Below are 18,375 nucleotides of genomic sequence, written 5' to 3'. Positions count from 1 at the left end.
GACCCATGAGCTTTACCACCAGATTCAAGTCCCAAAAGGGAATAGGATCTTCTATTTGTGGATATAAATGCTCCAAACCCTTCAAAAACCTGAGTGACATATGACTGGAGAAAAGTGAATGATTATCAATTGAAGGGTGGAAAGCAGAGATAGATGGACCCTGCTGGAACTAATGGCAAGGCCTTGCTGTTTCAAGTATAACAAATAGTCCAGCACATGCTGACTCGGAGCCAAGATTGGGGAAATCCCTTTTTTGCTGGAACCAGACAGAGAATCTGTTCCATTTAGACAGGCAAATATACCTAGTAGAAGGTTTCCATAGACTTAAGTGAACTGCTAGAGTCTTTGAGGATATGCAGCTTGTAGTTTGTCTGCTGCGAAACAAGCATCAGTCTCTCAAAAGCCAGGTCCTGGATGGCTTGTTGGACCTCTGGAGGAAAATCTGATGATTGGAGTCATGAACATCTGTGCACTGTGATGGCCAACACCACGGCTCTAGTTGCAGAATCCACAGCATCTAGTGCAGCCTGAAGCAAGATCCTGGACACCATCTTTCCCTCAACCACCATAGCAAGAAACTCTTGTCCCATCTCCTCTAGCAACTTGTCCATGTTTTTTAAGTATATACATCATGAGTTTACTAAAATAAATATTCAGAAAGTTCTTTTAAGTTCCCCCTAAAGGCCAAGCACTTGGAAACTCATGTAGCTCACAAACCACTTGAGGTCCACAACCCTCTTTCTTGTGCCCACTACTGCCAGTGAAATAACAAGCAGATTTGTCCTAACTGGCAATGACGAACACTGCAGCTAGTCTGAAAGCTTTTTCTGCTGGCTTCTTCCTGTTCAGCAGTTTTACATGAGTAGCTCACATGACAACTGTAGTTTCCAGCAGAAACAAACTGGTCTCCAGCATTGCCTAGGAGTCATGAATTGCCCTTTTAGTTTTCAGTGCGCAGTCAAGACAGCTGCAGGAGCCACCATTCATCAGCCTTCACAGGAATCTTCTGCAGTGAAAGAGGGAACCACTGAAACCCACCCCTCTTCATGTAAGGGGGTACGCCAATGAGAACCTTCCACTCTTCCTTTCTTTCCCCATAGAGGAGAGAGAGAACAGTTTGGTCTCATTTACATCCTTCCTTTGGATGTTGTTATACCATAGATTACTTAACTGTGGCTCAGCCTTCTTAAGTGATACATTTTTTGTTTTTGGAACGCACCTGACTGTGTCACACAGCAGGCAGGTATTTCTCAACATGTTTCCTGGGGTAAGCAAGTGTCAGGCCCTCCTGCTACAAGGGCTGCACTTCTCCTACAAATTACTTAGTTCAAACAGTGAAATGAAGGGAAGAGAGGAATGTGGGTGGTGGCAGAGATGGTGATGAGATTGACAACACAGGCTGACAATAACTGATACAGCCTGTGGTATGGTCTCTGAGCTGGAATTTGGCTCCTGGCCAATAGTTATTAGGTGGCATTGGCCCTAGGCTATTTCTAAACTTGGATTTCACCACTGAACAGTTTTCTACACTTCTGCAAATCCATTTGATCAGCAAACTTGTAGAACTGCATTTCATACTGAAATGCAAAATACTGTTAAAAAGATGAGAGAAAGGTCTTAAAGCCTCATCCACTATAACAAAAAACACAAGGAAGCATTGCCTAGTGCAGCCATGGTAAAAATGGCATCTTACTTTCCAGATCTGCTCCCTATATACAGTCAGTCATGTCTGCTTATGTTAGTTACAAATGTATTAATTTTTTTCTCCTGTTAGCACTGAGCACCATTCCAGCTCTGGGGGAAAGAGATGGATTCCATTCTGGCTCATAAGACAGCCACACCATTGCTACTTAGAGAGGAAACATGGGCTAGCAGAGAGGGCACTGGGCTGAAAGTCAGGAGACATGGGTTCCAGTTCCTGGTTCTGCCATCGATCTGCTGTGTAGCCTTGGGCAAGCCACTCCCAATCTCTGTGCCCCTCCTTTTACCCTTTGTTTGTTTCAACTGTATCCTCTTCAGGGACTCTTACTGTATGTGCAGTATCTAGCATAGTGAGGCCCCAAACCCAGATGCAGCACCCAGGCACCACAACTACTTCATTATCATCACCATCATCAAATTTCCAGGGCTGATGGTTTGATCTTTTAAAACTTTTTACTTGCAAATTGAGCAAATCTGAACTGGAGTCAAAAAAACATGCAACAACCCCATAATACTATTTTCACATTTTAGATATTGAAGTTTTGAACAGCTCTACCGAAAATTGCATAACAGAAAACAATCTAGTGAGTAAGTGAATGTTTTGGGGAGAAAGGCTGTTTTTGCCAACAATGTAATATTTCACAGAGTTCTAAAGATGAGGGTCTGGCACAGGATGCATGCAGGGATTCTCTTCGGTTATGGGAAACAATTGGCTCTAAGCAATTCCTACAGGATACCACAGAATATTTTTAATGACTCTTTTCCACATTGCCCTAACAATCAAAATACACCTCTTACCCAGATATTCTAAAAGACATACAGAAGGAATTGATTTTTAAAAACCTTACACTCTGCAATGCGTAGCTTCTGGTCTTCAATTACAGAATTCCTCACTTTGTAGTAGGATAAATTGTTGATTGTTGCGGCAGCGTTGATCACCAGCTCCTCACAGTCATCAATTGACTTGTATTCTGATATTTTAAAAAAAATATATACATCAGTCTTAGTTTAGAACATTGATTACAGCTCAACAAAATTAAATTCACAGCCTGTATTGTTGTGGCACCCAAACTCTGCGCAAACAAGGATTATATTGGTAATCTGCCTGGACTATGGGGGATTACATTTTATTTGCAGGAAGTGAAGCAGATTGCTCTGCCCAAGATAAACCACTGTCTGCTGGATAGAGCTGGAAAAAAGGATTAATGAAAAATATGTCCTGATTTTCAACCAGCTCCAATATTAGGGGCTGTGGACTCTGATGCCTGCACTTCTGTAGTACAGTAGAACTTCAGAGTTACGAACACCTCGGGAACAGAGGTTGTTCATAACTCTGAAATGTTTGTAACTCTGAACAAAACGTTAGGGTTGTTCTTTCAAAAAGTTTACAAGCATTGATTTAATACAGCTTTGAAACTTTAGAATGCAGAAGAAAAATGCTGCTTTTAATCATCTTAATTTAAATGAAACAATCAGTGAAATGGTTTCCTTACTTTGTCAAATCTTTTTTTCCCCCTCTAAACTTTCCCTTCGTTTTTTTAGTAGTTTAGGTTTCACACAGTACTGTACTGTATTTCTTTTTTTCCCCTTCTGTCTCAGCTGCTGTGTGATTGCATACTTCCAGTTCCAAATGAGGTGTGTGTTTGACCGATCAGTTTGTAACTCTGATGTTCATAACTCTGAGGTACTATTGTAATAGCGAGTGGCACAGCAGGATTGCATTTAGTTTGAAGGCTACCTGGTAGCTGTCTCCATTCTCAGTCTATCTGTACTGCAGCTACAGCGCACCCTAATACTATTACAAACAAACAAAAACTTGTAGCAAAGACTTTGTGAATGCTGGCACTGTTGAAATTGTTCTTGCTCTTAAACCTATATAAAAGCAGGATGGAAACAATTTATAGTTCTAGCCATCATGCTGCTAGTATGCCAAATTATTCCATTTTTCAGCGAGTTGAGTTATAGCTGCTAGCAGCAGCAAGTAGCTCAGAAATACCAATAAAAGCTCCATCCTCCAAGCTCTTCTTATACAGAACTTCCCTTGATTTGGATAATAGTGTTTAAAATATACTGCATGTAAGTTTTGCAGATCATGTCTGCTGTACCAAGGCAGAACCAAGCAGAATGTGCTTGCAGAAACAGGTCCTTAATTACAAACTTTTTGTTTAAAAAATCCTCCTCTTATTTAGGGAGGAGGCAAGAAGACCATCTCACTATACGAGTTTTCAGTCTGAGATGTTCAAAAGAAAATTCCCCCAATTTACCAATCTTTTTGTGTAGTCTGGTTTATTCTTAATAATCTGATCTATAAATCCTATCAATGCATGAGGCTCCTCTGAATGTTTTGCAGGAAAGATGCTGTAAAGTTTAGTACGAAGGTGATAATTCTGCTACTGTTTAAAGTAAGTTAGTCTATACACTGTAATTATTAACATTAGCAGATTGATTTTCATATTTTAACAACATGGCAGGTTTAATTAAGGCTCTCCCAATAACAAAAGCTGAAGTAATGAAATACTGTGCCTGCCTGACAGATTGAATGAAAATAATACATGAAAAAACAAACATAATATACAAACCTTACCTAGCACCGTAACAAGCAATGCCACAATGTGATGGTTAGCTGCCAGAACAGCACCTACACTAGGATGAATGGAGAGATTGGCGAGCACTCTTATCAGTTTTATAAGGACATCTTCTGCTTCTGAAGGATGCTTTTGTTTTGATTTATTTTCTTCTCCTTCATGTTTCTCTTTTTTTGTATTCAAATCAAATTCATTGTAGGTTTGGAATAATGATATCAGGGTGTCAGCACTTCCTTTCTCTTTAAAAAATTGTTCACGGGCCTGATTGTTCTTCGCTGTTAAATTGCCAAGAATGAAAACAACACGGACAACTAAATCCTGCAATAAAATAAACAAACAAACACTGTTACACCGAGAGAAAAGTTGAAGTTGCCAGTGGTTTGAAAAACATCAATATTTCATGTATTTCACAATTCAATTAAAAGCAGTTCCACTGCAAATGGAGGAACACTAAATACAGCAAAAAAGGAAATAATCTTTGCTGCTGTATTTGATTATCCAGTTTAGGGAGGAGATTTAAAAAAAAAAAATCTAACAAAGGCACAGAGTTCTAGTACCATAGAGGTTATTAATCGTGGGGGTCTCCTAAATAGAAGTAGTCTATTTCTATCAAATGACCAACAACCCAACAGGATAATAGGAGAACATTTTAGATGGATATTCTCGTTATGTAACTGGGGTTTAATCCGTCTCCCAAATAAGCACAGGGTTGCTCTGATGGCCAATAGAGCCTCATAAGCATTCTACCCCGCTATTGCTGCCCTAGAAAGCCAAAGATTTTAAAGCAATGGAAGTGTCACCAGATTTCCACTAGGATGCACAAACCCAACAATGAGAATTCTGTTCAGATGGTGTCTATAAAGGTTTATTTCTTCCTGGCATTACTCTTTTAAATAAAGTGGGTTGGGGGGGGGAAGGGGGAATCAAGAGCCCAATGAAAGACGTCTAGTCTGCTATGTCATCGACCTCCCAATCCTAATATTACATCTCTCTTATTGCCTTCATTTTGACCACCATGGGGATACAGCAATTTGTGTGATGCTGGAGCTGACTGACTCAACTGTCATCCCAAAACAATACCCTCGACTCCCAATGGCTTTTAATTCAACAGTATGGGCTAGTTTAGCTTTCAGAATTCTCCTGGTTTTCTCTTCCAAAAATGAAATTACTCAAAAAACTGTCTCCACCCCTATCAAAACCTGGCTAGTTTCCAAAACAGAAAGTCTAAGTACTGGCTCTGTTTCAACAGTACAGGGAAAGAAGTGGCAATCCCCTGAGTGCAGCATAGTTTGTCTACCCCTAACTGCTAAATGACTGTACTTGCACTAAACCACTGCTTTGGCAAACACCCTACATGTCGTTTTTCTTGAAATACCGGAGTTCCATTCAGACACTGTAATCCCCCAAGGAATAAATCCCATACTTTATCAAGAGACATTCAAAGAATAGCAACTTGTTACTGTACACATATTAAAATTTGATTGATTAAATTGCAAAAATTTCTCTAGGGATCATATATTCCTCCACTAATAATTTCTCCTCTTTTGAGCCACTCCCACAAGGCCTTGCATCACAGAGATACACCTATGTCCAAAGACAAGAAGATAAGCTTCAGAGTTCATCACAACTACTAATGAACTTGCCAGGCAGGGGGGTCATCATTGAGTGACCTCTAGTCTCTCTCCCCCACTTTGGGCTAGACACTGTGCGACTCTCTATGCATTGCTCCCACTATTATTATTTTGCAACATCTGAATGTCACCAACACAAGATATGTATAAACTTTTATTTTATAAGTAACCGTCTACAAGCTTTTTACCTAAGCCATCACAATCCCCAATGGAAGCCTTCTCACAAAGGCTACAAGGAATTTGAAACAACAAACAGTTGATGAATCAGAAGAGAGAAGTGAAAAAAGAAGGCAGTCTAGTTTAACTTACTTTATATTGACTTTCTAATTTTGGTTAAAACAGTACCGGCTTAGCAACAGCCCTAGCCAATCAGGGAATAGACAGACAGGTACTGTAAAGCAATCAATTTAACTGATATTTTGAGACGTGTGATCTCAGCTATGTTTTCCACCTACAGACTATGAAACAAGCCTACAAGATATTATTTCTTTTTAAGCATAGTACATCCTGTTTTAAATAGTATTACAGAAGTTTCATTATCATCCACTGACAGAGTTTAAACAACAGTCAAATACAAGAAATGCAGATGTGACTTTATATTGCAGAAATTATAGGCTATATTTTTACATATTTTTGGCTAAATTTTCAAAAATGTGCATGCCATACGCACAACTAAGCTGAGTAATGTGAAACCAAAAACCACTGTTCGGACAGCCATAAATGGAGTTAGAGATGAATGCCACTTTGAAAGCAGTTACAAGAATAAATGTACATAGACACATGGGATATTTGCACATCTGAAAAAAATCATCAGTAGGTGGGGCTAGCATATAGCCAAACATTTGGAATATTTACTGAGAAAGCATGCAGGCATTTCAGGCATATTTGCAAATAAACTAAATACATAAGTATTTATCAGGTTGATTTGAACAACACAGGTAGAGCCCTACATGGATACAAAAATCTGGATCCACATCTAATCTGTGATCTGCAAGGATGGTGAACAATACAACCACATCCACGGATGCAGATCCCTGCAGATATAAAGCAGACATCTGTGGATTCGCAGGGCTCTAAACATAGGTTTCAACAGGTAAGACATACCTTTTGAAACTAGCACACACAGATTTAGTACTGAAGACAGAGGAACACTATAATTTATTTGTATTGAAGCACACTTTTTAAATTGAACAGGTTTTTCAAAGCTATTGATTTGACAAACTTTATTTGATCTGTGTTAGGAGCTAGACTAAGCATGGGTGACCTATTTCTTAAGAATTTGGATCCTGTCCCTAAAATGAACCCAAATCTGATTTGCAGTCTATATTTGATGCCAAATAAAATAATTTGTATAAATGAATTCCAAAAATTCCAGAAGAGTGGGACCTAAGGGGGGATATGAGAGAAATCTATAAAATCATGAATGGTCTGGAGAAAGTTAATAAGTAAATTTTACTCCTTCAAATCGCACAAAACTAGGGGTCACCCAATGAAATTGATAAGCAGGTTTAAAACAAACAAAAGGTACTTTGAAGTACTTCTTCACATAACACACAGTCAACCTGTGGAACTCATTGCCAGGGCATGTTGTGAAGGCCAAGACTATAGCAGGGTTCAAAAAAGAACTAGATACGTTCCTGGAGGATAGGTCCATCAATGGCTATAAGCCGAGATGGACAGGGATGCTACCCCATACTCTGAGTGTCCCTAGCCTCTGTTTGCCAGAAGCTGGGAGTGGACAACAGGGGATGGATCACTTGATGATTGCCTGTTCTGTTCATTCCCTCTGAAGCACTTAGCACTGGCCACTGTTGGAAGACAGGATACTGGGCTAGATAGACAATTGGTCAGACTCAGTATGGCCATTCTTATGTTCTTAAACTATGTTCCTTTTCTCTAAGTTCCAGGAAGGGATGACTGAATACCATGAGTTCTTTCTTGTTCAATTTAATAGACAATCACATATGTAATTGTGTACTAGCACCAAATATGAACACGCAGTTGGAAGAGCAAAAGCACAGTGTGCATATACTCATTAACTCTTAATTTTGAAATTGCTGACAATAACGATAATGCACATTTGTCCATTTAGATGGACAAATATTTTTGTCCAGTTAAGTCTAAAAGTCTATCCCTTACATTGTACTTACAACAAAGGTTAGTATTTGTATTTGCTGACCCCCAGAATTTTAGAGAGATTTACATTAGAAACTAAAAAGAATAGCTATATTAGATTTTGGTGGTTAAAGATGACTGGTAATGCTAAACTTCATAAGCCATTTTTCTGAAATTCATGATGAAAAATCCTCAAAAGTTCAGATTTATTAAGCAGAAAGGGGAAAGCAAAGTGACTAAATAATCTTGACCTAAATATGTTTTATCAAGTGACCCAATAATTTTTTTCTATCTGCAGTATGTGATGTGCTATCACCAGACATGAGACTAAGCCCAGTTTTTGGTTTGTTGGACATCTGTATCAGGCTCTGAGGGGAAAAAAGTATCAAGCCAATAATGCAGATTCCACCACAGGGCTCTATTGTGTTCCTGGCTTTAAACTAAGTTTGCTCTTCCTCTTCTAGTACAAACCCTGATGGTGGTAATTCTGCCAGTCCTCCACAGGGGTGAATCCCTCCTGCAATACAAGTAATAACTCAAAGTGGTCTGAAAAAAGTGGACAGTCTATAATATTCTACAAAAATGAAAGCAACATAATATCTGCCTGTTGCCCATCAATTGCACCCCCTCCAGTCTCCACATCAATTCTGCCACACCTCTGCAGCTCTTTCACCCCCCCCCCCCCATCTCTCCCAGGGCTGGTGTGGAGGCTGCAGCAGGGTCCTCGCTCCCCCTTCTCAGGCAAGGTGTTTCAGTGAGAGAGAGAGAGAGAGAGAGACAGGGGAAGAAAGAGAGGCAGAGGAACCGTCCCATTGCTCAGAGGAGATGGGCGAATAGGAACGGAGCTACCTATAGATGATAGGATTTTTCTTCTCCCCCATCCCCTCCTGTGGGAAGGGTTTTGGCTCTTGGGGAGGAGGGGGGGGGGAAAGAGCTTTGCTGATTCTTGCAGAAGCCCTGACTGACTACTTACACCCCAGAAGGCAGAAAGTGGGGAAGCAGCCAATCACAAGGGTTCCCCCCCCCCAACAACAGTTCAAGTTGTTGAAATTTTATTTGCTGGGTATATGACCCCTTTTGACCATTAAAAGATAAAAAGTGGGGTAAACTTATTCTTCACTTTGCCAGCACTAATAAATCTGACCTTCTGCTTTGCAAAGTATTCTCTGAAAGAAGATACGAGTGTGGACCTGACAGTCTGCCCAGAGGCAAACAAACAGCAGTCATGTCAGGCTGTGAGGGAACTTTTCCCAACACATTCAGGACACATCTTGAAGTGACATACCAGAAATGAAAATTCAAGGACAAAACCAGAAATAATCAGTGACCCAAAATGAACATTGTTGCACTTAAAAATGTACACCTTATTTCTAGCCTGAACTTGTCTAACTTCCATTTCCGATCACTGGCTCTCATTATGCCTTTTCTGCTAGATTAAAGAGTTGCCTACTATCAGAAAAGTCATCTCTTAACTTTCTCTTCAATGAACTAAATAGCTTGAGCTTCTCACTATAAGGCATGTTTTCCAGATCTGTAATCATTCTTGTAGCTCTTTTCTGAACCCATTCCAATTTTTCAGCATACTTATTGAAGTATGGACACCGTATTCCAGTAATGGTCTTGCCAATACCATATACAGACGAGTACATATACACTTCCCTATATATTTATGCAAATAATCCAGTTGCATTCACCCTCTTAGCTACAGCAGTTACTAACGATAATATGGCCCTCTAAGTTAAAGCAGTTACCAACCATTGTACCTGAATTACACGTAGGTATGGGACACCAGCTGGTGAGACAGTTTGGATCGTATCTTTGAGCACTACATATTCTAAGCCAGTCATGTACCTAAAGCAGTAGTTCTCAAACAGGGAGAGTCCAGGGGCCCCTGCGGAGGGGGGCACAAGCGGTTTCAGGGGATCTGCCAAGCAGGGCCAGCATTACATTTGCTGAAACCCAGGGCAGAAAGCTGAAGCTCCAACACCTAGGGCTGAAACCCGGGCTCCAAGCCACGTCAAACGGGGCTGAAGCCTGAGCAACTTAGCTTCGCAGGGCCCTCTGTGGCATGAGCCCCAGGCAACTGCCTGGATTGCTACCCCTTAACACTGGCCCTGGCTTTTATATGCAGAAAAACAGTTGTTGTGGCACAGGTGGACCATGGAGTTTTTATAGCATGTTGGGAAGGAGGAGGGGGCAGTCAGAAAGAAAAAGATTGAGAATCCCTGGTCTAAAGCATATGTTTTGAATCTTTCTATTACAACATCTCTTTGGAGAAAAAACAAACTATCACAATTTAAATATTTGAAGTTATGCATGTTGTTAGCTAGGCATAGTATCAGCCATCATACTGTAGGGAAAGGCTGACCCTCTGTGGCTGTTTAGATTAAATCACCATGAAAATTCCCTTGGGATTTTTCAGAACATTTGTCCAAGAAAGATCTTTTCTCTAAGCAAAAGTTAATAATAAAAGAGAATCAAACAGGAGTTATTTATCATACTGTATCTGTTATATCTCTAGAATAATATTTACACACCCACACACACCCCAGGATAAATATTAAGAGTTCTTGGCTCTGTAATGACCAATCACCATAATCACTCTTTAAACTGGTGTGCTGTGGTGGGGCGTTAACATAAATTTATGTTTTTGAAGGATCTCTGTCACTACTGTATTAAAAAAGGGCGCTTAAACAAAAAGCCTAAAATGACAAAACATATGGATCAAGGAAAAAAAGTTACGTTAACCCAAAATAATTTTAAAACTAGAAAATCCATATACAGCTATTGAAACTCAGTGAAAAAAAAAACAACAGCTGAAAACAAAGTAACAGAAATAGATAAAAAAAATCAGTATCTTGTAAGATTGAGATGTCTCAAAGCAGAGGAGATGTCAATAATGGTCTCAGGGTATTGGATAGGCACTTTTATAAATTCAGTTGTGGCATTAATAACCCTTGTGAAGAACATGGGACTGCTTGTATTAATCTAGGAATACTATACATTTTATATGGTTGTCTGTTGTAAGGAATAGATACTGGGTAGCCATAATGGGAGTTGAATGCATAGCTTAGTTCAGTTTAATAGCAGGTGGCTAGAAAAACAGCCAGGAAGGCCAGACAATGAGTGCAGATAAGCCAGCTCCTGACAAATACATCAGGAGACAAGACAGGGAGGGACAGGGACATTGGACAAGGAGGGCCAGAGTTCGGGCTCTGACGTGGCATTCTCTTCCTCTCAGATGCTTGGATTGCTGGTTCTTGCTTACATACTCAGGATCTAACAGATCACCATGTGTAAGGATGGAAAGGAATTTCCCCCCAGGTCAGAATGGCAGTGACCTTGGGGGGGTTTCACCTTCCTCTGCAGTGTGTGGGTGTGGGTCACTTGCCAGGATTATCTGAGTACCTCTTACTTAGAATCATGGGGTTGGAAGGGACCGCAAGGGTCATCTAGTCTAACCCCCTGTCAAGATGCAGGACTTAATCATTTCCCTGCCATTGTGGAGCCATGGGCACAGGTCCACCTGAGTCCCTCCTGTTCTCTGTCTATACTACATAATAATCTAGTCTCCTGAGCACTGTTATACTTTGGTTTAATTTTGGTTGTTGGGTTTAGTGTATGGGTGCTGGGTGATATTGGTGGCCTGTGATATCCAGGAGGTCAGACTAGATGATCTGGTGGTCCCTTCTGGCCTTAAACTCTGATGCTATGACAGAGTATTTAACTGTAAAGATCCCACTTACAGGCTCTAGCTAAGAGTTCCACAGTTGTCCTACCAAGGCTGGAACCTAAAATCAAAAGGACACTAAACAGTTAAAAAGTGATTCTAGAGATCCGGGATGGGGTAGTTGTCAGGAGTTGCTCAAGCAGAGTAGAGCAGAGGGAAACAAGACAGACCCTGCAAGAGGGTCTGACTAAGTTGGACTACTTGGTTACCATTCAGGGGGTAGTAAGTGAAACAGGCCTATGAGCAGCTTTGAGTGTTCAAACCCTCTCTCTGTTACAGGGAGCTGTGTTCCTACTGTTAAAATTAAGCAACACCTTGATTTGGAGAAGGCTCTCTGGTCACTGTGCATTAACCACTGGTCACATCCCCAAAGGAGAGACCTGCAGGGTCTGATCACAGTCAGCCCTGATAAGTACTCACAGGACACTGTAGCCCAGGGATCTGGTCTAAGAGCGGGAGAATTGTGAGATTCCACTCTGAGACAGGTGAAAGGAGGAGCCCTGTCATCTGGAGGGGTGCATGCAGAGAGAGCAGTCAGGAGTCCAGGGACAGATAGTCGAGTAACTGTGATAGTGCCTCTCTAGAAAGTGAATATTAAAACTAGACCTGGGCAAATTTTTTTGGACATATAGTTTGTTTACTAACAAATGCCATTTTGGCCAACTTGAAACTATTCGTAATGACAACCCAATAATTTCAACTGGAAGGGGGAGGGGGGAAAATATGTAAGATCAAGATTAGTCTCTAATTATATTTACACATATACACACACGTCATTGTATGGAAATCATCACCCCATTTATATGCTTTCTTCCTGTTTTAAAAGAGGGCCTCCCTGTGGCTAATGACATCACCATCATCAGCAAGCTCAGCAGGAGGAGAAAGCTATGCTTCACATAGCTGCAGCTCAAGAAGTACATGTGAAAGGTAGGGGAGCTTGAGCGTAGGAACTGTGCTCATCTGCCTTTCCAAATAGCTCTGAAGAAAAGGTGAGAAACAGCCTCGAACACTAATGACAGCTGGGAGCTTGGGGAAAAGTACACATGGCACAACATACAGGATAGTGGGTCCCAAGATAAGCATCCATGGCAGCCCATTGTGCATGACATTTGAGAGGTACAGAGCCAACAAAGGCTCTCCAACACTCTCCAAAAACAGCTGTGGAGAAGGCACCAAGGAGAGCCAGGTCAGTTATGTGTCTAAAAATGGGACTGCTGAGCTCCCCTGCCCACCCCTGAAGATCCATCTTGCCAACTCACACATTTCCCTTCTTATGTGAGATGACAACACATGTAGTTATGTGAATCTTGGCAACTTAACTCTCCTAACAAACCCTCCCTATCTTCTCACAGCAGTCAAGTGATAAGGAGAAGCTGCTCAGCAGGCTCAATAACTGCGGTGTTTCCAGCTCTGACATTTTTAATCACGAGTCATCGTGACATTTAGTGTTTTTCTTAAAGTCACAGCTCCTTGAAAATATTTGATTACTTGTTTGAGAATGACTCTCACCTTTCTTTTCTTTTCTTTTTTTTTCTTTTGAAGTAAGTTTCTAGCTCTTATGGTTGCAGAGAAAAACTAGATACTCCAACCCAGGTATATGCCAGAGCCCCAGAAACCAAGAGACAAAAAACAAAATATGTTTAAAAAAAAAAATCTCACAAGTTTAAGACAATCTTATGGTTTTTTTGAAGCCTGCCTCATTATTTTGAATGCTCCATTGGTACTCTCATTGCTCGTCCTCCCACGGACAGTTTTTGCTAGGTTGTGAGATTGTTTGTCTTTTAAACAGATAAAAGATGATATATAAACCCTCTAACTCTCAGTATTATACATTGTAGTGATGCCACCTGCACTTCATAAACTTGCATGCACCCTCACAGCTCTAATGTTTATAATACTATAAATATTAGAGAGGAAATTGATGTTAGATCATTCAGACCCCCTATCTGCCAGCACAGGCCTTCAGTAACTTAGTGTAACCCACACACCTCCTAGGTGTGGTGCTCCATCCCCTCTAGTGGCACCGAGACCACTTAGAGATTAATGAGTCTGCTACAGCCTTAGCTAAGGGCCATGTGGCTTTTAGCTCATGCAGTAGATGATCATGCATTTAGCTCCAGAGTCCCCAGGTTCGATCCCAATGACCGGGGTCTGTCAGCACTACACTAGTACAAATAGCTCTGGGTTTGTGTATAAGAATCATTGTAAGGAGAAATTACTCTGAACACATACACAAAATCATCACAACACAGTAATAAACTTGTTTTAATAAACAGTTAATTTGCTTACTAAGTGATATTTTGATAAAGAAGAGATGGTGCTTAACATGCAAAAACAAAGCTGATCTATGGGATGAGAATCATTTATTAAAAGTAGAAATATGACAGGTTAAAAATCTCAGCGTTCTCAGGCAACAAACATTTTGTGCTTACTTATGAACCAGCTATTTATTACAGCGTATAAACAGGATACTCTCATAATTCTAGCCAATCTTTCAGATATGAAAATTCCCAAATACTTTTATTTCTAGCTATATGTTTCAAATAATTTTGGGTTGCTTTGGTAGAAGGCACTGTATATTTTTCAGGCATAATAAGAATCTATACTTGGGGGTATGTTTACATTGTAATACAAGACCCATGGTATGGCTGCGGCTGGCTCAGGTCAGTTGATTCAGGCTTGAGGGACTGACTGTGGTGCTAAAAATGTCAGTGTAGATGTTCAGGTTTGGGCTGAGGCCTTGGTTCTGAAACCCCACAAGGCAGGAGCGTTCCGGGTCCCAGAGCCCAGGCTCCATCCCAAGCCCAAATATTTATACTGCAATTTTTAGCCCTCAGCCCAATCAATGTGAGCCTAAGGTCTGAGACTCAGTGCCTCAGGGTTTTTTATTGCAGCGTAGATGTACCCTTAGATAACTTGTTTGGATATTTAATAAAAAGAAGTTGTAGCTTTTTCCACAATTGAAATGTGGGGGTTCCCAAAGTTAAGCAATTTTAAATATAGAAAAACTTTTGCTATTTGATAAACCACTTGCTTTTTAAAAAACATTACTACTACTTAAAACCTTGGAAAAAATGTAAGTATTCAGAGGATAGCTTATGTGTGCGCTAAGGATAAACAAGTTAATCAACTGTCTGTCCTCTGTGTTGCCCTCTTAATCTAAATGATTCCATTTCCTTAATATAGAAATGCTGTCAACTGTTTTAAATTATTACCTTGTAAATGTGCATGAAAGTAGGTCACTGAAAATGGGCTTACACACATACAATAACAGAGACACAGAGGATTAAAATATAAAAAGCAGGAGATGAAAATACTGACCTGCTTCTTTTGGTGTTTGTTTAGAAGGGCTAAAAATAAGACATAACATCTGGAGCAGGCTGCCAGAGCTGCACAGCAGTCATTGTAGGAAGAAAGTTTGCTATAAACATACAAAAATAAAATATATATATATATATATATATAAATGACAGCATTTTATTTCTTCTGCAAAATAAAATATATTTATTCTACTTTCAAAGTAACATTTTCCAACATACAGAATGAAATGCTAGTACTTCTACTATAGATACAGGCAGCCAGTTACATAAGAGAATGACACTGAACTCTGATGAATTTATAGTAACAACTATTGTGTATGTGTAACACAAACAACGAACAAAATTCTAGATTTTTCTATGCCAGTACAATGAGGGACAGGAGAGGGCATGGGGAGCCTTCCTCAACCCATGTGCCTAGCCCAGGCACGAATGCCAACACTAATAGTATTCCTTAAGCACTAAGCAGAAGCCTTTAGTCTCAAGACAGCATGGGATGCCAGGTGAAGTCAAGAACAGGACATCATTTCTTCTGCATGCCCGCAAGTGCCCAATATAATTCCATCGGTGCTATTCTTTAACCAGCAGGGATGAGGAATACTCCTCCCAACACTCTTCAAGGCATTCTCTTCCTGCATCTGACCCAACGTTATAGCTCCTCAGGCTGCTATATCTCTGTACCATCACCCTAATGGTTCAAAGAGGAGTGAGGCCACACTTTGGCCTACAGCTATCACTGCTATATGGTTAACTGGCTAAGCCTTTACTTCCAGTTAATATTGTACCTGAAAAGGTCTGCAGAATCAAGTAGGATTACAAGAAGTTATAATTTATGGGCCCAGACAAATGAATAATCAAAACAGATTTAAAACCATGAATTCTGTACAAAGAACCTAGCTAAATTTTATGTTACACATTGGGAAAAGATAAATGGTAAGACTATAATTACGTTAGAGGAAACAGGGAACAGCATTTAGTTCTTTGTTCTATGCTACTTATGCAACTTCCAGGTAGCTGGTTAATTTGGTTTTATAGCTGTTTCATACCACCAGAGCATCCAGATAATAGGAGAGGAATCAGGTTCTGTAATTACCAAATTTAAGAAAATAGCTGAAGAATTAAGAAAATCTAAACAAGACAACTCTATTTCTGCATCTATACCAGGGATGGGCAAACTATGGCCTGCGGGCCGGATTCCGGCCCTCAAGCTCACGCTGGGGAGCGGGGTCTGGGGCTTGCCCTGCTCCTGCGCTCAGGTCCGGGGCTGCTCTGCATGGCTCCCGGAAGCAGCATCATGTCCCCACTCCAGCTCCTATGCTTAGGGACAGCCAGGGGCTCCGCTCTGCACTCTCCGCCCCAAGCGCCACCCCTGCAGCTCCCATTGGCCGGGAACTGCAGCCAATGGGAGCTGCAGCGCCTGAGGCCGGGGCAGCACCTGTGGCCGGGGCAGCGCCTATGGGGGGTGGGGGGAACATGCCGCTGCTTCCAGGAGCCACTTGAGGTAAGCACCACCCGAAGCCTGCACCCCTTAGCCACCCTCCTTTCCCCCCAACCCCCTGTCCCAGTCCTGATCCATCTCTCACCCTCCAAACCCCTCAATCCCAGCCCGGAGCACCTTCCTGCACCCCAAACTCCTCATCCCTAACCCCACTCCAGAGCCGGATCCCTCACACACACACGTCCATGCACCAACCCCCTGCCCCAGCCATGATCCCCTTCCTGCCCTCCGAACCCCTCAGTCCCAGCCTGGAGTACCCCCCTACACCCCAAACTCCTCATCCCCAGCCCCACCCCAGAGCCCGCACCCCCAGCCGGAGCCCTCACCCTCACCCTCCACACACACACACACTCTCTCTCTCTCTCTCTCTCTCCCCACCCCCTCTGCCCCAGCCCGCACCCTGAACTCCTCACTTCTGGCCCCACCCCGGAGCCCGCACCCCCAGCCAGAGCCCTCTCCCCATCCCACACCCCAACCCCAATTTCATAAGCATTCATGGCCTACCATACAATTTCTATACTCAGATGTGGCCCTCGGGCCAAAAAGTTTGCTCACCCCTGATCTATACTGAATCACATTTGTAATCTAGGAAATGTTCCTGTCTTCTCAGCCTTGGCAACCTGCCAGTCTACAAAGAAAACAACCTCTCCCTGAAAGAAGTAAATGTACAGAAAACATACCAAAACCCCAGAACTGACTCATCTTTGGAGACCAGATTACACAGACAGAGAGGAGCAAACTGATACGGAACTAGGACTGAGAAGTGTTTTGTGCTTTCCCTGCCCAGGAAGCCTATGGAAACTACCCTGCACAAACCATAAAAGAATCACGCTCTGCCTGTTTTAAAGGCTGGAGAGGAAACCAGAGCAGAACTGAGAAGCAGCTGCTCTATGTGGCATGCTCCCTTTAGAACTTGGTGCCTTTGCCAGCTAGAAAGCAGGGTCTGGACAGTTGTTGGGAATAGGAGTGAGCAATTAAGTCAATGGAAACAATGCTTTTCAGTAAATCTTGCAGTCAACAGCAAGAGGAACTTATCACAGCAGCACAGAGGCAAAGGCAAACTTTAAATTCAAAACTAAACTCCGAATTACTCGTGCCTACATCCTTTCCACTCCCTGAAAATTCCTCACCACCCTATTATCCAGCTCCTGCAAAATTCTCAAATTACTTACTACCCCATTCAGCATTTGCAATATTGCAATCAACCCTGCCCAGATTTATGCTGGGACACGGGGAACTCTTCAATGCCTTGTCTTCACTGAGGAGTTCTCAATTTGAGGTAAAATCCTAATAAAGACAAGGCAGATTGTAGTTTTCACACAAGCCACTCAACCTGCTAACTTGGGTCAAAAATACAAACTACGCTGTCTTCACTAGGATTTTACCAAGAGTTAGCTAACTTGAGTTAAGAGCACATCTTCATTTCCTAGTGAAGATGAGGCCCCAAGGGGTACTCATACATACTACAAAATACTTTCTAGGGATATGTCTACACTGCAACGTAAGCCCAGAATCAGTGGAACTTGAGTTCGGAGTCCCTTGATTTGTTGACCTACGGCAGGGGGCGGCAGGAAGTGGCGCGGGCCGAGGGATGTGCTGGCCGCGGCTTCCCGCCGTCCCCAGTGGCCTGGAACAGCAAACCGCAGCCAGTGGGAGCCGCGATCGGCCGAACCTGCCAACGCGGCAGATAAACTGGCCTGGCCCATTGGGGTGCTTACCCTGGCGAGCTGCGTGCCAGAGGTTGCCAACCCCTGACCTACGGCTTGAGTGTCTACACTCATTTGTAACCCTAGCTTAG

General features: G+C 41.9%; 1 protein-coding gene across 6 annotated transcripts in view; it reads right to left on the bottom strand.

Annotated features, from left to right (window-relative positions):
* Positions 1–18,375, bottom strand: part of ARMC2 (armadillo repeat containing 2) — a 157,971-nt gene that overhangs the window by 61,146 nt on the left and 78,450 nt on the right. For all 6 annotated transcript variants that reach the window (XM_065590190.1, XM_065590191.1, XM_065590195.1 and 3 more), the window contains 3 exons: positions 15,084–15,183; positions 4,286–4,604; positions 2,550–2,672 (listed from right to left, as the gene is read on the bottom strand). In XM_065590190.1, the coding sequence (XP_065446262.1) occupies positions 2,550–2,672; positions 4,286–4,604; positions 15,084–15,183 (542 nt within the window). The remainder of the gene's footprint in view (positions 1–2,549; positions 2,673–4,285; positions 4,605–15,083; positions 15,184–18,375) is intronic.

Source organism: Chrysemys picta, chromosome 3, assembly GCF_011386835.1.
Source record: "Chrysemys picta bellii isolate R12L10 chromosome 3, ASM1138683v2, whole genome shotgun sequence".
In the NCBI taxonomy this organism is placed as follows: Eukaryota; Metazoa; Chordata; order Testudines; family Emydidae; genus Chrysemys; species Chrysemys picta.
Note: the sequence above shows the minus strand (reverse complement) of the source record. Positions and strands in the feature narration are given on the sequence as shown.